Consider the following 27,825-nt stretch of genomic DNA (forward strand, 5'->3'; position numbering starts at 1 on the left):
AACCTGGCCAGCAGAGGTGGTGGTGCAGGCTTCTGGGAGTTGTAGTGCAAGAACATCTGGAGGCCCAAGGTTGGGGACCACTGTTCTAGATGGATTGGACTACAATTTTCATCATCCCCTGCCAGACTGGTCAGAGCACATTTTGGAGAAATGTGGATGTGCACTGTTATGCTCCTTCTCCTTTCTTGTGCAGAAAATAAGATGAACCAATGCTTTATATCCTGGTTGCATCAAATCTGGTTTTCAAAGATCACCCACAGCTTTGCTTAAAAGTTTAGAGTCCAGCCATTCTCAAGGGGGGCCATATAGCCTCCTACCAGCCACGGCACATTTGAAGGGAGCCACAGATTGAAAACAAATCTTCACACACCACTTTACAAGGTTCATTATGCGATTTAGACAAATGAGCCATGTAGCCAATCCTTTAATCTGCTATTGCAGAGTCCTATAAATAATCTATTGTAGAGTACTATAAATAATCACAGATATATCACAGTATGATCTTTGCATATTTCAGGCCACTTCATGAGACACATGAAATACTGTCCAGAATTTCAGATATACACAGAAGAGATACAGAGGTGAAACTGTAGACACAGACATCAGTGGGCAAAGACATGCACAAATTATTGACTGTGACAATTTCATTAGTGACACACGCCATTTAACAAGGCTATTTTTGCTGATAAGTGATAACACAAATATCCTATCATTGGGCGAGCCAATTAACAAATGCAGTATGAAAAGAAACTCTGACCATTATTCAACCCTCTGGAGAAGTATGCAATACTACATGTATTAGTCTTTAATGTGCTCTTGTCTGAATACTCTTAATCCTGTTGCTCACCTAACATTCACCTTCCTGCAAACTCCTGCCTTATTTTCTTTTTCTCCATTTTCATTAAAAGTAATAAGTAACAGGTGAGGGAAATGCAAACTTTGACAAAGCAAGTCATGTGTTAAATTACATTTGAGACATTATTAGAACTGCTAACTGTGGAGAGACACTCAACCGGAAAAAAAGCTGTATGATGTGGGATTAAAACTTGTAACCTCTACTTTAATATTGGTATTGTAAATCTCAACATCATAGTTTCACACCAAATAAACAGAGCTTGTAGCATGTCCTTCTTTGTTCCTTCATTTTGCCGTTAGTATCTACAAATTTTAGTGCATGTTTTTAGTACCTGAGGGGCTTTTTAGTGGATTGCTTGTACCTCGTTGGGTAGCAAAAACGTGAAAGTCCATCCTCAAATCCCGATAAACTCCTAGTATTTTCGTTACAAACCTGCCAACGATCAGCCATCGAGCATTTCTTTACAGAGTTAAGAATAATACTCCCATGGTCACTGTCACCTTCTGAAGAGCCCTAATCACCTAAGCAACGTGCTGAGACAGCTAATTTTGGAAACTCAGCAGAAGCTTAAGGGCAAAGCCACATGACATGGCTCACAAGCAGCTAGTAGAAGGCAGCACATCAAGGAAATACCATGTAGGCAAACATTCAATTGCAATTTCCAAACAAAAAACAATTTTCACAAAATAGCCTGAATGCACTGTTTCTAGTTAGAATCAGTCAACTGATCAGCTCATAGTTGGGCAGTATGGGGTCTTCCAGAAGTTGGACTGTAACTCCCACCTGCCTTCACAAATGCCCACATTGGTTAAGATTGTGTCTTAGCCCAGCACACGATCCCTATCATTCCATCAGCCCATGGCTTTATTATACTATCAGGGAAATCTTTAGTAACATAATACATTGTAAAACAAGGAAACATTTTATTTAAATCTAAAGAGTTTATGGGTCCAACTTTCTCACCTTTTGAAAAGTGGAACGAAGCCCCTATCAATCACAAGTGTCTTGAATATATGGTTTTCAGAGATTCATGACATCATATACAGTATTTAAATATTAAAAACTAGGCTATCCTAAAAGAAAAAAATAACAAAAAAGTATTCTGTTCTGATGCAGTACACATCACTTTGTTGAGATACTTTATAGGTAAAACAGTGCTAACAGAACCATAATGCTTTACACACACAACCCTTTACAAAGGGAGAAAAGAAAAAAAAAGCTTTACTGGTCAGAATCTTATTAGGGATTTACTCTGGGAGAAGTGTAATCACATAAATCATGGCAGGTAAGTTGCTCTTAATTAACAAGTTGCTGCTTACTTTCTTGGCTGCATGCCAGTCATGCCACTTGGCACATGACTAGGAATATGAATGGCAATTCATTAATTAGTGGCATTTCATCACCACAGATTAGGCAATCATAATTACACAAGTGTAAATCTCCAACAGAATTTACAACCTCAAATTGTAAAATGAAATCTGAGGAAGGCCTGTTTCCAAAATGAACTAATTTGCTACAAAATGATAGTTATGATCAAACATGTATCAATTAAGGATGAATGTCAAAGATCTAGAAGAAGTTTATGTTCTCACAACATTAAAGTTTAAACTAAATATAAAACAACATAGCCACAAGAGACTGCATTTCAATTACAGACACAAAAAAGACTTAAAATTTACTAACAACCCTACAATCTGAGCTAGTTGGTAATTCAGATGATACTGGCTTTATAATACTGTAGAATGTACCAGCTGGAAACCACCACAAGAGTACAGCCACCCTGCTGGTCTTAGTTGTGCTGTCAATTGATTTTTACAAATCTATAACTCTTTCTGTATTCAAAAGTAAAAATGAGCAAGGAAAATGATTGCTAAATCATTCTTGACCTATTTGACAAAATGTGCCAGTTCCTGTTTTACACAATCAGCAGCTGAAGGTCGTCTCCATAAAGTTCATGGGATACTCATACACAAGAACATCATGGTCTGACCATTATTCATCTACACTGCTCATTAATAAGCAGGTTTATGAAGAAGGAGAACTGGTCTTTAATTGATATTTGCAAAGTAAAGCTACATAATCGTAAAATCTACAGAATTGTATAGATTTATTCCACTCCTTTTATTGAAGTTCCTAAGTATGCATTCTCCTTCAGAAGTGAGTTATTTGGAAGGTAACAAAAGAACAACTTGGTCCACGTCTATAACTTCCTAGTCTAGCCATTGCAACTTCCATTTAAAGAATTAAAGAATGAGTAAATTTCAGTTTATGGATTCAAATCATTAGACCCTCCAGAAAACTGGATGTAGCATTCTGTTCAGGTGCCTTTCTCCACAAAGAAACTATTTATAGGGAGAAAAGGGCACTAGTATTTCTGTGTTATTTTAGAAAACAGATGCCTTAAGAAAGAGTCCTACACTTAAAAATCCATCATTTTAACCAGATTACTGTTACAAGGCTGCAGTCCTAGTAATACTTTTATTGTGGCTCACAAAAGCATTACTACATGTAGTGCATGTTACTCTCCCATCATTCATACAGTATATTAGTATAATATCGCTGTACAGCTATAATAGAAAAGTTCCCATTATTAATTATTGGGCTGCCTTGTAGCGATCGGACTGCCTCAGGTATCTCCAAAATAAATGTATAATGTCAGAATCAAAGCACGTGGGGATGGGTTACATACAAAAATATTATTTGACAATGTTAAAGCTATTCATCAAGCAGTTTCTTAAACACATTACAAGAGACAGCGGCATAATCCACCCCGCATTCATGTAATCAGCCACCGCTATCATTTATTTTTCCACTCATCAGCAGAATCTATGCATAAATCTGCTGAACTGACCACAACCTACCTCTTGCTAGCAAGACGTTCCTGCTGGATCTCTTGAGTTGGAAATGAAGACCCTCTGACCATGATTTAGACTTTGGGAAATGTCTGAAGAGCTTGCGTATTCTCTTTGTTACCAGTCCAAAGCAAGCCGCAGGCTCTGCTTCCCCTTCTGTCATTCTTCTAATGGAAGATCAATAGCTTCTTTGGGCAAAGACATGCAGGCAGACACTGGTCGAATGCAGAATGTTTTTGAAAGCAAGAAATGTACCACTGCTGCAACTTATTTATGTGGCAAAATTGAGATATGCATCTGCAGACAGCATTTGGTCGCAGCTATCTCACCTGTTTTTCTTTTCTTTTCGCATTCCAAAAACGCAAAAGCATGCACCAGAGTCCACCAACTTCCAGGGCTGCCTTTGCAACTCATGGAAAACTTTCTATTTCTGGGGCTTTTTGTCTGATAAGATAAAGCAACCAAACGGAAGAGGCTACAGCGAAGGGAGAGGCCGGGAGCCACCTCTGTTATTGCAAAGCCTCTTTACAGTATCTTTAACCCACCACCTCTAATGCTCCGTCACATCTTGGTTTAAAGACTACCATTAATTCAGCTATTTTAGGATGGTAAATAATGGATTCTTCAATTTGAGGGCTACTAGTAATACCACAATTAAAAGGCCATTGCTGAAGATATAGAGCCAGTTTCAACCCAAACAAAAATAACAAACTCTTAGTGGTTGCATGAGCCAAATAACAGGATCTCCTTTCTTGTATCTCCCTTTGTACCAGCCTAAATATATATATTTTCAGACAGGAGGGGAAAAAAATAAAAGTTGCCAGAGCACAGAGACAAAATGGCATGATTAGATGTGGATAGGTCTAGTTGTTAACCCAAAACTGGCACAGAGCTTGGAAAAGGTTTTTTTTTTAAATTGGACTACAATTCCCACTATTCCAAAATGATGGGATTACATATGGTCAGGTCTGATGATTTACCCAGAGCCAATGCAGACCTTGGAAAAGTTTTTTTTTCTTTTGGACTACAGCTTTCAGAATTCCCCAGCCAATGTAGCTTTGTAAGATGCTTGGAGTTTTCTTAAGAAAAATCAACTTTACCAAGCTTTGAGGTGGCATAGTGGACAACATGCAATAATTACAGAAAATAACCTTATGGCACCTGAGTGACTAGCAAGGTTTATTTGGCACTAGCCCACTTCTTCCACTGCAGAAGTTACAGTCCATAAAAATGGACTGCAGGTCAGAAAAGTGTCCATTACATAAAATGTGCTTATTTATTTTATTCATTTACTTATATTATTTACATGCCGCCTTTCTCCCCACAGGGGACCCAAAGCAGCCCACAAGAGATAAATCTATAAAACAGAGTTTTAAAATCATATATAAGTATCATATTAAAAAACAATTAAACCTGCATCAAAATTAAAAACCATAATTAAAAACAATTTAAAAACATTTAAAATGTGTTAGTCATTAATGTAGGACAAGACTCTTTATTGCTTTTACTGCAACCAATAGATATGACTACCGCCTTGGAAACATCCAGTAAGCATTTGCAACAGAAATGCAACACTTCTGCCACAGACTTGGTGGAAACTGCAGCCACCAATCTACATACCAGAAATATTAATTTATTGACAACAGGAGCACTGCCTAGGACAGAGATATGTAGGAAAGAATGGCAATATGAAGATACCCCTGGGCTCTGAAATTTGCATAGTTTCTTAATTGATTTCCAAGCCCAATTCAGTGTGATGTTTTTAACCACAGAAGCCCTAAATGATCTGCAGCCAATGTATTCGCGAAGGTTTTCACGGCTGGGATCTAATGGTTGTTGTGGGTTTTTCGGGCTCTTTGGCCATGTTCTGAAGTTTGTTCTTACTAACATTTCGCTAGTCTCTGTGGCCGGCATCTTCAGAGGACAGCACTCTGTGCTCTAGTGTAGTTGGCTTGGGAGTGGAGTATTTATGGCTGTGAGATGGGCTTTTGTCTTTTTCTGTAGATAGGTGATTACTGTGTCTTGCTGTGGGTGTATTGTTGTGATAAGAAGGAGAGATTATCTGTCACTGTGGTTGATGGGTGTCATTAGCTGGTCTTTTGTGTGTAATGATCCCCGGTCCTTGTGGCTGGGTACAGTTTGTTGACCTTTTGCACGCTGTATTTTTGAGATCTGGGAGCCAGGTTTTGTTGAGTGCAGCCAACTTACTGAGGGTATATTTCCATCGGTAAAGGAGCTGCAATGGGTGCTTATGAGAGGGGCAACTTGCCTGTGGAGTGCCTTCTCCAGGGAAGCCTGCCCAGCACAGAAGGTCTTTCCAGGAGAAGTGAAGATCCTGATCTTCTAGGCTCTGTTTCAGTGCTTTTACACCTTTGCAATCCTATCCTACTGCTTATTTTAACTTGCTTTTATATGCCAAAATGTATTAGTCCCTGCTGCTTGTTTTCTAGCCTACGCCTTCTTTAGTCACTGCTTTATTTATTATCTCACCGCCCTGTATCATTGCTGTATTTTAATGTATCATTATGTTTTAAATAGATTGTTCAACAATCTAGAGAACTCTGGCTAGTGAGCTATTTAAAAATAAAACAAATGAAAACAAACAAAGCAGGCTGTGCTTCAGCAAAGGTAAAGATCCATTCTACTTCATTTACACTTCAACAGCAATACAAAAGCATACTCTACCTTTCATAAAAACTGGCTTTTTCAGAAATTTTCCTAACTATTATTTGGGACATAGCAGATCCTGAAATGAAATACTCTCGCATACTGACAGAGGAATGCTGGTTAAACACCTTCCAGTTCTCCTTCAGTCACCATAACATTTACTGGATGCCTGCACACTGTCAGTCAGGTCCATTCACTTATCCTGACTCTTGTCTGTGTGACTGACTTTTCAGCCAGGTTTATCTCAATGGAAATATAATCTGACAGATTTACATCCCCACCCAAGCTAATTTAAGGCTCTAAACCAGCCATTCTCAACCTTTTTGGTTTTTTGGCCATGGCAATAAACACAATATAAAATAAATATAGGCTGAATCAGGACCGTATAAGTCTCATAAGGAGCCTTATTAGAGTGTGTGTGTGTGTGTGTGTGTGAGAGAGAGAGAGGGGGGGGGGAGGGAGAGGGAGAGGGAGACGGAAAATTGTTCCTGTCTGTGCCCCCCCCCCTTTAAATGTGTCAGGGGGCCATACAGGCCCTTTTGAGAATGGCTGCCCTAAAATATGTCACGTTTTAAGAGGCCCTATGGCATTATGCAATAGCTGTTGAGTTGTTTTAAATATATTTAGAAGCTCTGGAGAAGCACTGCCAGGCAAATAATAGCTTTTTCAATTTGGGGGGGGGGTAGGTTTCGGACAGCAAGTAATAATCCTGCATGATTCATCAACAGGTACATCCACTTGTTTGGCATATGTAGATTCATACTACACAGCACTAGTACATTCTCCTGTGAAACAGCATAGTGACAAAGCTGTTGTTCTTATTTTTTGTGGGTGTGCACCACTGTCTGACCCTGCCAGTTTCCAAAGTACTGTATATTATTTCTGGTGACAACTTTCTGCTTGGTACTTAGACAATGTTTGGGGGGGGGGGCTTGAAGACAACTAGTAAAAATTAAGAGCCCTTGTCATCACACAACCATGCTTTTCAGCAAATAAATTAATGTTCTACATTATGTGTTCACACAGTGGAATACACAACCTGTGTTCCAGTTCACTGGGAAAGGCAGTATGTAAATCAAACAAATAAACAAATAAATGTGCCTCCAATGCCATTCTCATGTTGGTGGGTGGTGCAGAGAAGACACCATGTCAGAAAGATTTACCGTAGATCATAATAACATGTCTTGAAAACTGTTCAGTAACAACACACACAGACTAAAAAAAGCCTTGAATATACAATATTTTCACATTTTCCATGCTCATGTTCATACACGTTATTATTTTCAAAACAGCAACACAGTGATATGAAATGTCTTACATTCAAAGAACTAATTTACTTTTTTTATTATTAAAGAAACATCCAACCTAAACAACATAAACCTAACACCACATTAAAATACAATTACATAATACACCAGTGCCACCTTCACCCTCAGGGCTAGCATTAATAATATTTTTAAAATTCATTAAATCCATTTTCTCTCCAAAAATCCATTGTTTCTTCCCTCGGCGTATACCCCTTCCCTCTCTGAAATACATATTCCAAAACTACACTCCATATTTTCTTAAAATCATTATTTTGATAGGTCTCTTCTTATTTTAACATCACGTCAATTTATCATTAATTGGCATATCTCATAATTCTCTATACCCTTCCTCTAAATTAATTTAGTTATCATTTCTCCAGTTTCTTGCAAATATTAACCTTACTGACATAACCATTATTAACTCCTTATTTTCTTTCAACAACTGATCTTTCTTAACCATGTTCAATAAAGCCATTGACGGGGACATTTGAATATTTAATCTAGTTATTTCCCTTATTTCTTTAAAGGTTTGCTTCCATTGTTTCTTTCTTACTTCATACACTACCACATATGTAAATACATCCCCTTCGCTTTTTTGCACCTCCAATATAGTGATGATACGTTTTTATTTATTATATTCAGTTTTACCGGTGTTAAATAGCATCTCCATATTAGCTTATAACAGTTTTCCTTTATCCTTACAGACATATTCTTCATAATTCTTTTATCCCACATTTTATTCCACTCTTCTCCTTGTTGTTGTTGTTTAGTTGTGTGACCCCATGGACCAGGGCACGCCAGGCCCTCCTGTCTTCCACTGCCTCCACTCTTCTCCTACTACTTCATCATCCAAATCATATTGCCACTATGCTTTTAATCCTTGTGTATCCTGTCAAGCCTGAATTGATAATTTATATATTTGACTTACAGTTCTCTTTCTTTATGTCTTTTCCTCTATTTTCAATCTTTTTTAATAAGCTCTTCAAATTTTGTCATTTTTCTATTTTTCCCTTCCTTACTTTTCCATTCCCTTGTACACCTTTCTGTTTGAATCATGTTAAACCAAGAAATCCCCTCCTCCCAAAATCTCTTCTATGTTTCCTTTATCTTTCATCTTCTCCATCCAATCTTTTACCCTATTTATCCCTTTATCTTTAATATATTCTTAAGAGTTTTTTCAAGATTTTTTGGAAAATTCTTTAAATCCACAGCCTGGGATAAGGAAGAAGTCGGTGAGCTCAATGCACCCTAAACTTTTTTCCAATTTTCTAACATATTTTTAAGGAAAGGGTTAGTAATCTTGTTTATTTCTTTTCCAATTTTTTCTTTAAACAATATACTTTCTAATTTTTTCTTCCTTACCCTGCATTTCTATTTCTGTCCAAATTAAATTTTTATTATTTTCAATACTACAAAGAACTAATTTACTAAGGGGTGAGCAGCAGCTTGTCTGACTATATGAAGCCTAACTAATGCCCGCACTTTCTGGGAAGCCTAACCTTTCTTTCAATGTTCAGACCTGCCAAAGGAAATGAGCTGGCTTAAACAAGGAAATGAGCTGGCTTAAACACTTCACAGCCAGAGAAACATATGAAGTCCCATCTCTACAAAGCTACCTAGTACAGTAGTGATTTGTCAATCTGAAAAGCATGAATATGCATAACTGGGAACAAACTGAAATAAGAAATGAAAGGAATAAAATTAATAATAAATTAATAATACCAGCATAAGGTTGATGTAGCCTTGCACTACTTTAGTGCACTGGTGGTTTTTCAACCTTTTTATGTGTCTTAGAAATGGAACTTCTTGAAATGCAAAAATATTATTATTGGTTAGTATGTGTTTCCACTAAGCTCTATACCTAACATCAGTGGTCCCCAACCTTTTTGCCTCCACGGATCGATTTAGCGTGCGGGGAGCCAAGGGAGGCGCTGTGCGTGCATGGGAGGGGCCGTGCCCAGCCTCATATCTCCTCAACAATCACTTTGTGGGAGCAAAAACAGGGCTACTGGCAAGTAAGACCCATTTAATCTCAAATATCTTGCAGAGGGAAGTACCAGAGCAAGAGGTTGTTTTATAGATATCATTACAGGTATAAAAGGAGGGAGAGCAGAGCTTGCAGTTCACATCACTCCTGTTTGAAGGTATGTCCACATGCAGCCTAACTATTGTCAGCAGCAGAACTTCACTCTCTCAGAAACCTAGCCTTTCCTGCAATGTACTGCTGAAAGAGAGGAACGTGGTGACACTGTGGGCTAAACCGCAGAAGCCTTTGTGTGCTGCAGGGTCAGAAGACCAGCAGTCGTAAGATCGAATCCACGCAACGGAGTGAGCTCCCGTCGCTTTGTCCCAGCTCCTCGCCAACCTAGCAGTTCAAAAGCATGTAAACGTAAGTAGATAAATAGGTGCCACCTCGGTGGGAAGGTAAACAGTGTTCCGTGTACAGCCGCGCTGGCCACGTGACAACAGAAACTGTCTCGGACAAACGCTGGCTCTACGGCTTGGAAATGGGGATGAGTACCGCCCCCTAGAGTCAAACACGACTGACTAAAATGTCAAGGGGAACCTTTACCTTACTGCTGAAAGAACATCCATACCTACCAAAAGAAATGAACTATGTACCTCTAACAAACACTAAACAAAAGAAAAAGAGATGGTTAAAATTTTACAAAGTTCTCTGAATCATAGAGAAACTTTAGGAGAACTCCAGCATTTCCTTTTAAGGACAATCAACAGACAATGACTACAAGTGAGGTGAAGACAAAACATGCCTACTTATTTCACCTGGTATTGAGGCATATTCATATTATCCTAAAAAATAAGCAGCCTAATTAAAATAAACTAGGGCAGAGTAGGAACCTAGCACTGTCAGTCTGCTGAATGAAGGACTTCAAATAAAGGCATAAAATTTTGTATCTTCTCAAATGTAAATGGTAAACATACATATTTGCTTTTTCTAGTATAACAAGCTTTCTACAAAGAGGGAGAATGTTGTGAGGCCTGAGTGCCGACATGGCTTCTTTAGCCACCTGACTATACCAAATTGTCAATTTAGTTAGGTGTTGCTTCCCCTGTAATAGCACTGTGTTCATGAAAGCAGCTGTCTTTCCAGATGTTGTCTTTCTATGGCGCCCATAATGATCTGGCAGATATGCCTGATAAATCACTGAGTCATAAGAAGTGCTACTTCCACATTGCACATAGGCAAATCTGTCAGAAGCAACAGCTGGTATAGAGAAAGAGAAGCTCTTAATGTTTCTTCCCCTCCTCACACATTTTCTTCCTTCTGGATAGACCAGTTACAGTTATGGAGAAAGCTTCACCTGTAAAAATTTCACCCTAAGTAAGGTGGAATGATTTCACCAGACAGCACTATGACAAGAAAAGATCAGAGAATGAAAACCACCTCTCATCACATGGATCATGGGAAGTTGTCCTACAGCCTACAGAATTTGACACCTGGCCTATCAGTCCACACTGGAATACAGGATTTCAAAGAGAGATCTCTCCTAGCCCTACTTGGAGGCATTAAAACTGGACATCAGACCATTTACATGTAAAGCATGTAACTACGCAACTGAGCTAACAATCTTCTTCACCTAGCCTAAGCAATGCTTTCTTGACTATATATTAGGAAGAACGTTTTGACAGTAAGATTTATTCAACAGCGGAATGGATTGCCTTGAGAGGTAGGAAATTCTCCTGTGTTGGAGGTTTTTAAGTACCAGCTGGATGGCCACCTGTCAAGGTTCTTTAGTGGTGAGTTTTCTGATTGTCCAGAAACTGGAATCAATAACTTTAGGTTTCCTTTCAGCTCTATAATTCTATGATACTATTATTCTCTTTCTCATTCCCTAACATGGAGGTCTGTAACTATTGCCTAGATCCAGTGAGTAGCTGGATGCATATAGTTCAGGCTATTGAAGTTGTCATGTGGTTTTAAGTTTGCATTCCACATTATAAGTACTTAACAGATCACTGATACTATCCACACTGAAGAGTTGAAGTGCCTTGTCCAACACCTGGCTCAAGGCAAGATAGTCTTAGATACAGAGTTTCTACTCTATCACCTCCCATATAGAGGGTACTTTGTGGGGGGGATTACTTCAGTGAACTTGAACAAATCCTAAACAATAAGTTAGTATTTCCCCATTGTAAAGTATGATAAACTGAACTGAGGAACAGTGCCTAAGTTTTGAGTAGTTCTTGAGTAGGTGCAAACTTTGGATTTCACAGCCTATTGAACTGTAAGGTAAGTACTGTACAGTATATGGAAAGTTCACCAAATGTTAAGTCAGAAACATTTCATAATATTACAAGGGGTAGCTTGTTGTGTTGTTGACAAGTTGCCTTTCAAAAAATTAAATAAGAATGTATACAAACTGCATACTATATAAAATAACAAATATTTTTGTTCTATAATCCTGATATCTCAATAATTCAAACCTTGATAGCATCATTTGTGAAGGAAGGAAAAAAATTAAGAGGTTATAGATTTTGATGAGGAACACATTCCATGATAAAGTACATGAAATGAAAAAGCAGAACCCCCAAATCAGTTTTCTGTTCTTAAATGGCATGTCAGCTTTTTTAAAAAGTGAGTCAAGACCATTTAGTGCATAAACTGAAAAGGTACATCACAAGGTGTTCTACTGACTCATTTAGGAGAAATTTCTACTTACAACCGTTTTTAAAAATATGATTTGCACCATACAGATCTGGGACCTAATACAGAAAAATGTGACAATCCTGCTCTAAATGTTGACTGTTTATTTGCTTCTAAGATGATATCCTGGTCCTCTAATAGGGAGGAACAATTCACAAGGGCTTCAAGCAAAATATCTCATATAATATTTTGAGTAAAGTCTCTGGCATTATTCTTTCTGTAAACATCACCTGCAAATAATCCCATATAGATTTTCAACGTCCGCCACAGAGAGTGTCTGATACCACAGATTGGTTGTATGCTTCAAAATGATGTCTCTACCACCTGACCTGATAAATTCCAGAGGCATATCAAGCTGTGTTACCAGCTGCTTTGGGGTTAGACGGCAAACAACATGCCACAGACATTCAAGCAAAGCAATCATCATTTTATGGTATCACAAAATGTAAAGGTCACACTTGGCTGACCAGCCACCTGGGTCCACTGAGAAGGAAAGCCATTCCGGACATTCCCAACTAAGAAAGTAGAAGCAGACTAAGCTAAGAGGTAGAGGAAGAGTAGGTATGGTTTTTATTGAGAATAAGGAAGAGATACATAGTAATTCTACACATTTATCCTTCTTGGATTTTTTTTTAAAATACTTCTAAGAAAAGACACAGTTTTCACCTTGCACTTTAATCCAGATATTTTGTCAAGATGTACATGTAAGCAGAAAGAAATAATTTCTTTTTAAAAAGGACTAGAACATTATCCAGCAAGCTCTAAGTAGTTTCACGGATTACAGTGCTAAGCATGTTTTAGCTCTGCAAAATACAGTAATATCCTGGAATAATCAAAGAATCCATTTTTCAGGATGAGGCTGAAAAAAGGTCCTCAAGCCCCAAACCTTTTTGACTGAAGATTTCACAAAATGAAAGCAGCTATACAGATAAACTTTGCAGAAATAAGAACAGCAATAATCATGACACTGCTGATTACTGAACTAAAGAATTTAATTTCCCATCCAGTCTTGTGTGCAATTGTGATGACTCCACTAGTTTTTAAAACAAAGCCAAGGGACATACGAATTCAACCTCTTGCTCTGGTCACCTTGAGAAAATGCTCCTGTTTGGTTTTATTTCTCTTCCTTGATTCATTTCATGATTACTTCTGACTCATCCTGGTTCAGTAGCTGCCTGGACTGATTCAGTTTAAGGCAGAAATAGGACACTTTGGATCTCCAGATATTTTAGCTTGCAACTCCCACCACTCACCATAACTAGCAGTAAGGGACTGTGGAAGTTGCAGCTGTATTACAAACATTGAAATAAAATTTCCAAATTTTCTAAGTTACAGATTGGGTTGGGTAGGATCGAAACTGACTAGTTGCAACAAACCAACAACGAGCAAAAAGTAGTCCTGCGGATGTTGTTGAACCACAAGGGCCTAGTATTTCTCATTATTGGCTATGGCACATAGAAGCTCCAGACCAACAACATTTGGCAGGTCACACTTTGCCCACTGTTGCTGTAAACATTTTAAATGCATACATTTGCAATTAATTAACACTATACAGTACATAACCTGGCAATACAATCTCAATTCTCTGGATATGTTGCTCTCATGCCACTTATGTTATAGACCATGTACGTGCTTAGGGAAGCAATTGGGAAATTAATGATTTTTACCTGGTACTTTTTATACTGACATAAAGATATTAATCAGGAATACCTCCATGAAAAAGAAAACCTAAATCCAATACTGCACTGCAGGAAAATGCATCTCTTTCCTGCCTCCTGACAGCTGCTAGCGCTGCCCCAGTATTCTGCCCAAAGACCCAGTCAGGGGTCATGCAGGGGATTGTTGTAAAGAAGGAGATTTCCCCTGGATTCTGCAGTTTCACCAGCAGAAGCCTAGTCCTGGATACGGCCCTAAGTGCACTGCACATTCACAGAAGCAAGATGGTAACTACCAGGCAGAACATTACATCTCCATGACATGAAAAGCAACATGTACTGTTATATACTTGAAAAGTTCTAGATATGATAACCTTAGAACCACAGAGTTGGAAAGGAACCTATGGATCTTCAGGTCCTGCTTCTGTGTCAAGGAAGCACAGTGGGGAATTGAACTCCCAGCCTCTGGTTCTGCAGCCAGATACAGAAACCACTGAGCTATCCTACTGCACAGTAATAAATATGAATGACATGAAAGGTCATATGTTGTAACATATAACATCAACAGACCCTCATTTTTTGTCCCAGCTCAGGCATTAATATACAAAAACAATGACTTGATGACTGCACCTGGGCCAGCCCTACCATGGGCAGAGGGGCTTTGCTGCCAGGAGCTGCTACAGAATGCCAGAGGTCTGTGCCCCGTAGTACTCCCTCAGCCAGCCTGCTGTCTCCTCTGGGGTACTGGAGAATGTCGTTCTCCCACCAGTGCTGAAGGAGATTTAAATGGCTTCTGTGCCCACAATGACAAGCCATGCTATCTTTCCTTTCATCTCAGGCAGCAAACTGTCTTGGGATGGCATGGCCCTGAGCACCATTCGGGCATCAGGTACCTAATCCTTTCAGCCATCAGCCAGGCATGGGGGAAGGGATAGATGGACAACAAGTATTCCAACATTATATGTCCTGATTCCCTTTACTCTTCTTTCTCCTCCCTTCACACACTCAGCTTAATGCATACAATAACTACCTGGTTTGCCATTATGCCAAGCTGAGTTTCTGCAACTCCATTTTGCCCATCTGGCTGAAAGGGTCTTTCTGGAGATAACAGCAAACTGGAAGTACCAACCATCATTGACTATATTGCTGGAACGTGTGCAAAGAAGGATCTGGGACAGAGGGCACTTTCAAGTACTGTACCTAGTTTGTTGCTAAACCTCCATTTCAGGAACAGTGAACATGTGACCATCCATAATTTGCTGAGCTGCAGCTCCCAGCATCCCTCACTATTGCTTATACTGGCTAGGGCTGATGAGAATTGCAGTCCAACATTTGAAGGACCACTTGTTTCCCATTCCTGTTCAAAATGTGCCATGCGAATGCGGCCAACTGATGTAATCAAGAGTCAAAGGATCCTAAGCAATTATGAGTTTGGCAGACATCTTTTATCATAACCAAATATTATTTAATAGAAGCAGTAATGCTGAAAATTCAATTTAAAAGAAAAAGTGATTATTCTAATTAAATGATAGTTGGTGTTTTTTTAATCCACCCTATCCAGTGACAATCAAAAAAAGCCTTCTGTACACAGAAAAGTCAAAGGAAAAACAGCATATTATACTGATATGGTTATACATCAGCAAAATCAGAAGACTGAGATTTGGAAGGGTAGCAATGGAATTAGGGGGAAAATCATCAAGTGTAAGGATATGTCTCTCGAGATCAAAACCAAAATCATCCAAACTCTTATATTCTCAGTCACCAGGTATGAGTGTGAAAGCTGGACAGTTAAGAAAGCTGACAGGAAAAAAACTGATTCATTTGAAATATGGTGCTGGAGAAGAACTTTGTGGATTCATTGGACTGTCAGAAAGACAAATAAGTGTTTACTAGAGCAAATCAAGGCTGAATAATATCTGGAGGCAATGATGTAACTGAGGCTTTCATACTTTGAGCACATCATGAGAAGGCAAGATTCTCTAGAAAAGACAATAATGCTGGGAAAGGTTGAAGACAGCAGGAAAGGAGGAAGACCAAATATGACATGGGTTAAATGAAGCCATAGGCTTGAGTTTCCAATTGCTGAGCAGGGCAGTGGAGGACAAGACATTTTGGAGGTCACTCATTCATAGAGTGAATGTTGGTATGATTAGCCAGTTTTAAGCCACTGTGTCTGTATTTTTTATTGTAAAGGAAGCCATAGCCTTGAGCTTACAAGAGCTAAGCGGGGCTGCTGAGGGCAGGGTATTTTGGAGATCAATCATTCATAGGATTGCCGTAAGTTGAAGGCAACTTGACAGCATGTAACAGCAACAAATCCTAACCATCACATCCGTCTTCTGAGCATTTCACCAAGTAACAACTCGGTAGCATTTGCAAAGAACACAATGTGATTTAAATTTAGCATTCTGATTTCAATCAATACGACTAGTGTGATTGATGGGGTGATTTCACTATCAATATTTGATTCAGTTCTAGTAACAGGTAGTTACAGTACAATTGCAGCCAAGCATAGCACTTCGGGATGTTTTTGTGTGCATAGTTCTATTTAGTGCAGCAGCACTGTTCAGAAGTATACACTTAAGTGTTTCTCAAATCAGCCTTAAAAGAATGGTAATCATGAATTACATGGTTTTCTTTAGTCACACAGAAAACCCATTATTCACTGCTCTGAAGGCATGAGGCTAGAGGAGAATGACCCTTCATTTCCTTCTCCTTTAGTGAGCCTACCTAGTCTAAGACATCTCCTTGGCCTGATCAAGATTTGAACTAAGGACTAGTCTGATAGGAAGCTGGACAAGTTGAAACGGAGTGACAGTCAAACCAAAGCCAACTGAAACAAGTAAAGAAAATGGACAGCAATAAAAAAGAACCAAAAGTTAAAGTTAAACCAGCTGTTCAGAAAACTGCATTTCAATGTCTAACATGGGTAGGATTTGACTTCTCCCTAATCAGCACACACCCAACTTTGACTGTAGCATAAAAAGCCACAAGGAATCCGCCCAAGCACTATTCTTTTCAAAAGGGAGTGTCTGTTGTAAGGGGTTTTTAAAAAATGCATATCTGAAAAGCTGTTCCAGTTTCCAAGAAAAAGTACCAGCAAAAAGTCCCTTTGAATCAGCACATACTGAAAGTTTTACAAAACATAATTGCAACAGTCTACTAAATTAATGGCAGTTAAATATAAGGGGCATCAATATATTTTTGATCCTCTTGATAACAACAAATGGTTATTGTTCACACACCAGATATATTTTATTCACTGTAATTTTAAAGAATGCATTATCTATACAATACACACAAATCAAAAATTAAATTATTGTGAAAATGAATGTACAGATATTTGTTGGTCCTAGGGTTGATACTGACTTCTTGTTCTGAGGGTCTTCAATTATCTATGCCAAGACCAAATTGTCAGAAGTGGCCCAGGACTTCATGTCCTCCATTATGACCATGTATCTGTCCCAAGTGGTATCTGGTCTCACTCATATAACAAGGCACACTTGAGGATGAGCTTTATATAGTTCCATTGTGATAGACAGATCACTACTTGGAAGGCTTTGGGCTCAATGGAACTCAAACTCTCCCCAAGGGCTGATTATTATGAAGGCGGTGATATAAATGGTTTTGTTATGGTTCTTGGAGAGTTTTCTGTCACCTTGTCAGGTGATCCTGTCAAACTCCTGGTTGACCTCCAGAATGAGGGAAAAGCCTGGATTGGAGACACAATAGCTCCTAAGTGTCATCTCCCATGGAATGGAGCTAAATAAAGCCCCTGTTTTACCAAGAAGCTTGCCGTAAAGAAGCAAGTGGGAGAGAGAGTCTTCTTTTTTGAAATCCAGCTTGAATATCAGGCATTTCTCACTCCATATGAGGTAAAAGGCTTTGTCAGATCACCTTGAGCATCACTTTTCTTGTACGGGAAATTAAAGCAATGGTCCCATAGTTACTGCACTTCTTGACATCTCTTATCTTGGGGAATGGAATGTATATTGGACGTTTCCAGTCTGTGGGCCATTGTTTTGTTTCTGCATAGTCCCTTATATGTTTATTGCCTGAAAAATATCAAGGTATAGAAAACATAGAAAAAACCACATTTTCAATGGTCATAATTCAGTCTATGCAATTAATTCCTTATATATGTTGATGTCTTGCTATTGATTTGAATATATGTCTTATAATGCAAATTAACTGGTAATAGAACGTAATGAAGACATGAAATTCAGACAACCTTCATTGCTCAGTGAGGATCACACCATCAGTCTCTGGGTAATATTTGCAACCACCACATGGCTGCCATAGCCAAGGATGGTCAGATCAGTCTGTTTCTCATCATCAAGGTCAGTCTTGCAACTGCACATTCAGAACTATGACTTATTTCCAATTCTATTTAAAATATTACCTTTTTAAAAAAACCACAAGGGCTATTCCATCAAAGTACAAATTACTAAACATTTGGCCCTACATTATTCATATTTCCCCCTAAAACATGAATTTTCAATAAAACTTTTAATATCTTTGGAGCTCTAAACTGCAAGATCTTAAGGAAAATTCACTTCAATTTGCATGTTAGTCCAAGAGGTGAAAATCAGGTCACTTCTTACTAAAAGGAAGATTAAACAAAATTGTCAAACACTTCTAGTCACAGCAATGGCAAAAAAAATACCAGCAGTATTGTTCCCTGCCTGGTGTCCTCCAGATGGAGAAGGCTTGGACTCCTATCATCCCCAGCTGTCCTGGCAGTAGGATGGGAATTTTAGTCCAATACATTGGGAGGTTACCAGGCTGGAGGAATAACCAATGTTTTCCCTGTGGTCAGTTCCTGCCTGTAAGATATTTTGCTACTACTGCTGAGCCATGATTAAGAGCCTTATAAAAATGTCAAGCATTATAGCAAAAGAAAAACACAACAGAAGTGGGGATAATAGCAAATGCATTGAACATCCACAATGATATAACTCTACTTAAAAAAAAACACATGACCAACCATGACATATCCCAAGGCTGAGCAGAGCTCTGAACTATTAATATAACACAGCTAGACCAGATGGAACTGCTGTCTCTTTCAATTGCCTCCCTTTCCCCTTCTTCAAATGCTCTGCAAAAAGTGATCTGAACTCCAGCAACTCTTCCAAGAAATACTTCTTCAAACATGAATTTTGGGAACAAACTCAAACTTCAAAATCAGGAAAGGGAGCTAAGAAGGGTCAGCACCAGAATCTATGGAAACCAGAATAGGAAAGCCCTCCTGCCAGCCACAAACAAGCCTCTGTCACTGGGGAAAGAAAAACTCTCAGGCATGTGGCAAGTCTTCCCAAAAACTGACAGAAATGTGGCATGGCAAGCTTACTGAGTAGCAGCCTCCAAACTGGCAAATTCCTTTTAGCTACAAATTACTATGTGCCCTCCTGCAGGTTAAGGCCCTGCCAGCCAGAAAGCTGGAATACAAGCTTTGCTCGAATTTTCCATATGAGAAGAAGATGGAAGAGTTGGTCAAGCATAAATGTGAAGTATTTTAAGAGAAACATCTCAAAACACCTACCTTCTCTTACGTGTTATTGAGAGTCATGGTTTGCAAGGCAAGGCAAAACTCTCAGCTTTGGCCATAAGCGAAAAGCCATCTTCCTGAAGCTTTATCATCAAATCTATTTCAGTAAAAAACAAGATGGCACATCTGCACAGCAGGAATAGTGGCACACAGAGATTTGAAGGTGATATTTTAATCTACACTGAAAGCTTCATTCACATAATTACCCCAATTAATTGATTAAAGTCTGCAGCCCCTCATGCAAAGATGTGCTTAAGGCAAATTGGTGAGATTATGTTTCTAATACTTTCTCCGCACAGTCATTCTACATACAGGTTATAAATTAACAGTTGCTCTTCAGTGAGCATTTAGGAAAGATAATAATAATTATTATATGCTGTCAAGTCAATTCTGCCTTACAACAACTCTGCTGGGGTTATCTAGGTATAAAGTACTCAAAAATGGTTTACCAGTCCCTTCTTCTGGAACAATGCAGCTTGCCCAAGACCATACAAGGGGCAAGGGACATAACCCATCAGCATCGCACCTTCCAAGTGCTCTCAGCTGTACCCTCTCCTGGTGGAACAGATTTGAATTATCCACAGCTGGGTGCCCCGATCTACTGACCTAGACAGCTCAGCTACTGTGAGTAGCTTCCCATACATACTAAGTAAAAGCACTGCTTTATCACCAAGGCTAAGAAACTCAACAGTTTTGGGTAAATTCCTATATTATCAAATTCCTTACTGCAGGAAACGTATCACATCCTATTATCAACAAGAACTTGAACCAGCCCATATACCTGTGGTGCACTTGCAGCATAAACTTTACACCCAGTTTGAGAAGTGTTTAGTTTAGTCTTGTCTACTGGGCAAACAAACAACACCTTAGAATGCTGTCTTAGGCCCACTTATCTGGACATAAGCCCCACTGAATTAACTGAAGATTAACTTTGAATAAAATTGCACAGGATTGAGCTGCAGGGTTCCAGAAGCCACCCAAAAATCAATGATTCCTTTTGAAAAGTAAGCAGCCTTCAGGTCAAATCACTGAATGCAAATTAGTCATTTATGAAATGTGCAGGTGACATTCCTACACCTGAAAACTATTCGAAAAAATATAATTGCTTATGAAGACTTAATTTCAACCCTGCCAAATATGCAGCATCAATAAAACAAGTCCACCCATTCTTTAGTGATGTGAAAACTGGTGCAACTTACTGCTTAAGAAGAGCTGAAAGCTTCAAATCCCAGCTCAATTACCAATTTATTGGACAGCATTCAATGCAACATTCCCTTTCAGCTTGAGACGCATCACCACCTTCAGTGACTTTCAAAGAAAATCACCCCAAAAATGTTAACAAGCAACACAGTCAGCATACATACAAAGTACCCCTTTCCTGAATCATTCACCTTTCAGAATTGAAACACTTTCAAAAGCAGAGAGGTTCTGCAGTGTTTCCTTGGTAAGTGAATTCCATACAACCAAGAAGCTGCTGCAGAAAAGGCCAGGCCTTTGACAAATCTAAAATGTGATGCTGCATTCTAACTGGGAAAGACAGTGTCTGAAATGGATTGCAGTAGTTTCATCAGCACTTCTTACAAACCCTCTACACATAGGTAGAAAGTTACAGACAACATAATAAACATGCTTAGTAAAAAGATTGCATGACAACTACAGTAACTTCTAACATATTTTTTAGCTTCCTAACAGAGCCATGGGTTGGGAATCTGATCCCCTGCTGTGCCTCCTGGGAGAAGAACCAGTCTGTGTGGCCATGGGGAAGCTGCGCAGTCCCAGCATGCCCCCAGAAAAAGGGGGTGGTAAATTGGTTCTGGGTACTCTATACTTAGAAAACCCTGGAAATTGTCATCCTAATGTAGAATCAACTAGATGGCACTAATCAATAAATTACGTAAACTAGATTCTGCCGCTGTCCCCAAGGCAAATGATAATTCATACTAAAACTGAAAATGTGCATTAGCCACAGGAAAAAAAAATCCCAGGATAAGCATTATTAAGAGGAAGACATGCAGATATTAATTAAACCACCATGCCAAACCAGTTACCATGTCTGTATATGCCAGGTGATTAGCTGGCTTTTTAAGAATAAAATACATGGATGGGCAGGTAGTTCCAATCAGTATAAAGGTCTCCCATTTGAAATATCTCCTAGAGCAGCCATTCTCTAGAACAGTGGAACAAGGGTCCCCAGGTGTTCTTTGACTAAATCTCCCAGAAGTCTTCACCACTAGCTATGCTAGCCAGGAAATAATTACCCCAGTGCAAGTCTCTGTGTACCGTGTTTCCCAGAAAATAAAATAGGGTCCTATATTAATTTTTGCTCCAAAAATGCATTAGGGCTTATTTGAAATCAAAAATATTTATTTATTTATTTATTTATTTATTTATTTATTTATTTATTTATTTATTTATTTAATTATTTAATTAATTAATTAATTAATTAATTAATTAATTAATTAATTAATTAATTAATTAATTAATTAATTAATTAATATGCCGCCCACTCTACCCAGAGGTCTCTGGGCGGCTTACAATAATTAAAATTCAATACAATAAAAATAAAATGATTAAAATACAATTAAAATACAATATTAGTGGCATTCAACATGGAAAAGCAAACTAGAAGTTAAGATAGAAAAGAAAATCAAGTAGTCACCAGAGGGAAGGCCTGCCTGAAGAGCCAGGTCTTAAGTTGGCTCTTAAAAACACCCAGCGAAGGTGCCAGGCGGATCTCTAACAGAAGATTGTTCCAAAGTCAAGAAGGCCCGGTTTCTTGTTCTTTCTTTCCGGGCCTCCCTTGGCATTAGGCCACTTTTCCTGGCTGTATCAAGCGATTCAAGTAGATCTAGGTGGGAGAAGGTGTTCTGCTAGATATCAAGGTCCTAAACCGTTTAGGGCTTTATATGTCAACATTAACACTTTGAAATCAATGCAGAAACGAATGGATAGCCAATGCAAGGCAGCCAGAGTGGGAGAAATACGCTGATGTCTTCTCATCCCACAGTGGTGTCGAACTGTGGCCCTCCAGATGTTCTTGGACTTCAACTCCCAGAAGCCTTCACCACCACCTCTGCTGGCCAGGATTTCTGGGAGTTGAAGGCCAAGAACATCTGGAGGGCCACAGTTCGACACCACTGCTGAAGTCTGGCCGCCGCATTCTGCACCATCTGGAGCTTCTGCATCCATCTAATCATCAAAGGTAGCACCACACAGAGTGCATTACAGTGGTCTAATATCGAGATTACAAGTGCATGGACTAGAATGGTGGGAGCCCCGCCATCAAGCTAGCATGTACTATTTACATGTACAACTGTCTACATTTATTCAAACACAGTCATGTCATCTTCTGGTTGCTGCACAATGGTGGAGGGCGGGGTTTCACTTAACTGGGGCTTATTTTGGGGTTAGAGCTTATATTACGAGGATTCTGAAAAATCATACTAGGACTTATTTTCAGGTTAGGTCTTATTTTCAGGAAAACAGGCCATCATATTCACTAAAACTCATTTAGGTACAAGCAAACACATTTGGGAACTGAGCAGGCTCGCTGCTACTGGCTCTGCTCCTGACCTCTAGATAGACAAATGTGCTTCATGCCTTGTGCCTCAACCTATATAACACCCTAACACTCTCTTTTCCAGAATCACAGGCCACACATGTGCAGCAGGCTGTACACATCTGTGTGTACACTGAGATGCAACAAAGCCAGAATTATTGGGTATCTAGCTTGTTGGGAACACGTAAGGGAAAGGGACAACAAACAATGGTACTTAATTAGAAGGCGATAACATTGCCTCTCCCATAAATTTGATTCTGCATCCTTCCTGTCTCAGCAATTACACTTCCAAACACAACCTGCACCTAGTTCCCAAAGACCCCTCATAAAATAAAAGCAAGCCCATTTGCTAACTCCATCCTCTGTTTCTGTCTTCACTTCCACTGCAAGTGGAAGCAGCTCAACAAATCATAGATGGAAGATCTATTTATTGTGACATTCAAACCAAGCCCTCTGGCTTGTCTCTCCCCCAACAACCAACCAAATAAATCAACCAAGGAAAAACAGTAGATTACTTTTGTAGCTTATTAGGGAGGAGACAGACCATCACACCAGGTGCAGATGTCAGGATAAACAAAACTCGGACAGCAGGTCCATGGTTTGTTAACCCATTTCTGCTTGCAAATGGAGTGACTGGTGAGCATATACTGTACTAATTCACTCTAGAGCTCTGGTTTGCTGCTATTGCATCTGAGTTGGGGATTCGTTAGAAACTTTAAACCTGAACATATGACAGTTGAGGATGGGACAGTAGGTATGGCCGTTAAAAACCCCCTATTCTTTGTGGTACTCAAAGAAATCACTGAATAGGACTTTAATTGACTTTGGAGGAAAAAGCAAGATCTTTCACTGGTACTCTGAAGTGTGCACCGAAAAAGTGATGGTTAGAGAGATAGAAACTCTTGTGCTGTTTTATATTTAGGGAGGGACTGTAGCTCCATGACAGTGCATGTGGATTTCCATGCAGGAGTTCCAAGCCTGAATCCCTGGGACACCAATTAGAAGGAAAATGGACAGCGGTTCTACCTGAGACCACAAAGAGGCTTTCCCAGTCAGAAGAGAAAATGCAATGCTCAGAGAGACAATACTGTAATCTCAATAAAGAAGGGGGGGGAGGTATTGCTGTTCTCCCTGTATGCCCCACATACAGTGAAAAGAGAACCACATTGAGCTCTCTGAGCCCACACTGCCTGTCTGATCGGTGGTACTGGCTATGCATACATAAGCTTTTAGTCTATCCAGAACATCTCCACACATCAGATCCAAGGGAGAAACAGCATCTTTTATAGGTTAGAAAGAGAAACTAAATCATACAGGAGTCACTCTCCTGACAACAAACTAATGTCAGGTGATTTACTGACAGACTCCTGGAAAAAACTGGCAACAGCAGGGTAAGGAGCCAACAAGGGCAATGGAGCAGCTTGGTGAATGTGCAAACCACAGGAACAGGGAGAGAAAAGGAAACAATAGTCTTGAGGCTCTATTGAAGGTTTAGAAAACAAGCAAGCATTTTTACCATTCCATGCAAATAACTGCCTTACCCTGCAATACAATTTTCCTTTAGATCCAAGGCTGCCAAAAAGATCAGCCATTTAGATCAATCTGCAGGCCTGTTTACATAGGAATGTTCTGACCATGGGACTGACTGGCAGCCACAAGATAAAGTTTAACAGGTTAAGCATTTCAAATAAGCAAAATCTGGGGTTGCAGAAGAAGCAAGTTTGTAAAACACGCTTGCAGAGCCCTAAAAGGTAAACATTCCATGCACTGATGTGTTACAGTTTCAAGCTGGTGTACTCAAAGGGCGTTTAAACCTATTTGTAAACTAGAGATCAAAGCACGAACTCAAATCGAAGTCAAGGAAGGGCTCAATGCGCTTCATGAAAGATTTAAAAGGAGTCTGAGCTCTCAGTTTTTAAACATCAATCAGCTGGCGCTCCAGCCTTCCCTTAAAGTAGCAGAACTCTCCTCCTTCAGGACTTCAGAATGCTTACATAGGAATGCAGACCGCATGCTCCCACGGCAGGTTTTGATATCGTTGGGGCAATAAATTAGAGGCTTTCAAAAGCAAGAGTATTTCTGTTCTGATACGCGGCCAATCATGACGGAAGGGCTGAACTGTCAGCTGAATCTGGCAGACGCAAGTGAACAGTTGAAAGACTAAAAGGCCCCCTCACCTGCAAAGGACTGAGAAGGATGAACCAGGCGAAAAACAGGGGGAAGTAGTTTTGCTGTTAAAGAGGCAGTGCGGCACTAGGAAAGGGGGAGGGGGGGGTCAAAGGCGGAAGATCAAGGCTGACCACAGACCCGACCAAGGTGGGCCAGGAGTGACCCGTTGGCACCATGCAAAGGGAGGGCCATGGGGCTGAATGGAACGAGAGGAAGGGGAGACCTCGAGGTTTTTGGGGAAGAGACAGAATTCTCACGAGAGGGTGGCTTGCCCGCATCACCCGGGAGGCTACTTGGGGAATCACCATTTCAGGGCAGGAGGGCCCCTCTTGAGCCGCTGAATCGGGCCCTATCCCCTCCGGCACACCCCGGGGTTCCTCTGTTGCCCAAGGGGGAGAGCGCGCCGAAAGAGCCCCACTTACTGGCGCAGCGCAGCGCCCGCTGCTCCACGGCCGCTCCGCACAGGTCGCACCAGCCCCTCCAGAGGGCGAAGGCTTGGAAGCGGTGCCCTTCGCCCCTCTCCTCCCGCACGCGCGGGTCCCGCGGCTGCTCGAAGATGGTGCGCACGTCCGGCAGCAGGCGAGGCGCCGCCGACCGCAGCCGCAGGCGCTGGCAGTGCAGTCCGCCGCCGCCGCCTCCTCCTCCGGCGCGGAGGGGCTTGGCCGCGGGGGCGACGGGGCCAGGGCTGGCGGGGGCCCCCGGCGGCGGCGGCGCTGCCTCCTCTCCCGCCAGCATCGGCGCGCCCACCGGCTCCGCCACGCCGTCCCGGCCGGTCGAGGCGGCGCTCCGGAAGGGTCTCTCGCCGGAGCTCAAGCGCGCAGCTCCGCGGGGCCAGGCGGCGGCGGCTCCCGTTGCGCTGCGCTCCTGCCGAGGCTGAGCCGGTCCCGCCGCCTGGCCAGGAAGGGGGTGGCCGCCCCGCGCCGCCGCCGCCTCCTCCTCGTCCTCCTCCTCGGCTGCCCCCTCCTCGCCCGCGCCCCCCACAGCCCCGGCCCCCTCGGAGCGCTGGGGCTGCGGCGGCGGCGGCTGCCTGCGCCTCGGCGGCGGCTTCGGCTTGGCGTCGCCGGACGCGGAGCGCTTGAGGATCTTCTTCCTCTCGTTGGCGCTGAGGCTCTGCAGGAAGCGCTGCTGCTCCTTGTCCAGCAGCAGCGGGTACGGGTACTGCCCGATGGCGGGGGAAGCCATGGCCCCGGGAAGCCCGCAGGCGGGCGGCCCGGCCAGCACCTCCGACCTGCCCGAGGGGAGCCGCCGCCGCTGCTGCCGCCGGCGCAGGCGCTCTTCCCGGGGACCTGCGGAGGCGGCAGAGGGTGGAGCGAGGCGCGGAGGGCGGGCGGGCAGCGGGTTGGCCGCCCTCAGGCTGGCCGGGCGGGCGCGCTCGGGGCACCCGGGCGGCCTCTGCTCGTCACCCCTCAAGCCCTTCGGTGCCTGCTCCGGTGGTGCCGCCTCCTCCTCCTCCTCCGGGCGCGGGGCAACGCCGGCTCTTGCCCCTCCGGTCCCGGCGCAGGGAAGGAGCCACCAGCACCACGGGGACCCCAAAGGGCTTCGCGAAGCGAGGACCTTCCCAAGCACCCTAAAGCCTAAACCATCGGGTGGCCAGCAGCAAGAGCGACGGCAACTACGCATTCGCAGGAGGAGGGGGGCCTCTGCGCATGTACAAAGTGCCTTCTCTCCCGCCTGGGATGTCAGTCCGCGGAGCTGTCCAGAGACGTATCCACACACGCACACACACACACACGACACGCTTCCGATAGGGCTCCTCTGCCTTTCCCGGGAAGTAGGACGCTCTGCCAACAGCCAAGCGGTTGCAAAGACCGCAGGACGCCCTTGGCGCTCGGTAGCAGGAGCTGCGCCGAGCGAGCGGCCAGGAGAGGCGGCGCGCGACGTCCCCCTCGCGCAGCCCCAGACCCCGGAGCAGGCAGGCAGGCAGGCAGGCGCGTGGGATCAAACTGACGCCTCGGCGTAGGGACCTCTCGCACGACCCTGCCCTGCTTTGGCACCTGGGGGGTGTGGGGGGGGCAGCAGACTCAAGGGCTGTTCGCTGTGCGGCACGTTCGGTCGGGCGCCTTGGTGGGCACTCCGGCAGCCTCCTGGCCTTTGCCAGAAGCACCGCTTGGAGCAAGCAGGCTGGCAGCTCACGCCATCAAGGCACCGGCGCCAAATGGCTATGCGGCGCTCCGAGGATGGACGGCGCATCCTCCTCCTCCGTGCTGTCAAGAGGAGCAGCCTTCTCCGTTGGGGCCTGGGAGGGAGAGGGTGCTCAGCTAAATCTAAGGCAGCAAAGTGGTGAGTCAGGACACAACGGGCCTGGGGCGATATAATAAATACTTTACAGCATTCCGTTTAGGATGCAGTTGTCAAAGGCGCTTCATCAATAACCCTAATCAACAATATTCAACGGCAGTCGGACAGCTGAACCTTAACAAGATCAGAATCAAGATTACAAAAGAACTACACAACTTCAAGACTGCCAATGAAGAAATTGAAGTAGTTAGAGATATTACAGACCTTGCTTCAATCATCAATACAATAGGAGAATGCAGAGGTCAAGG

The 27,825-nt window shown here is 41.9% G+C and overlaps 1 protein-coding gene across 1 annotated transcript in view; it reads right to left on the reverse strand.

The window, feature by feature from the left end:
- RASSF5 (Ras association domain family member 5) overlaps positions 1–26,914 on the reverse strand; it is a 112,495-nt gene extending 85,581 nt beyond the window's left edge. The window contains exon 1 of the mRNA XM_072997261.2: positions 25,702–26,914. Coding sequence (XP_072853362.2) covers positions 25,702–26,899 — 1,198 coding nt within the window. The 5' untranslated portion in view covers positions 26,900–26,914. The remainder of the gene's footprint in view (positions 1–25,701) is intronic.
- Positions 26,915–27,825: the final 911 nt, after the last annotated feature.

The sequence above is a fragment of the Pogona vitticeps genome, chromosome 4 (genome assembly GCF_051106095.1).
Source record: "Pogona vitticeps strain Pit_001003342236 chromosome 4, PviZW2.1, whole genome shotgun sequence".
NCBI lineage: Eukaryota > Metazoa > Chordata > Lepidosauria > Squamata > Agamidae > Pogona > Pogona vitticeps.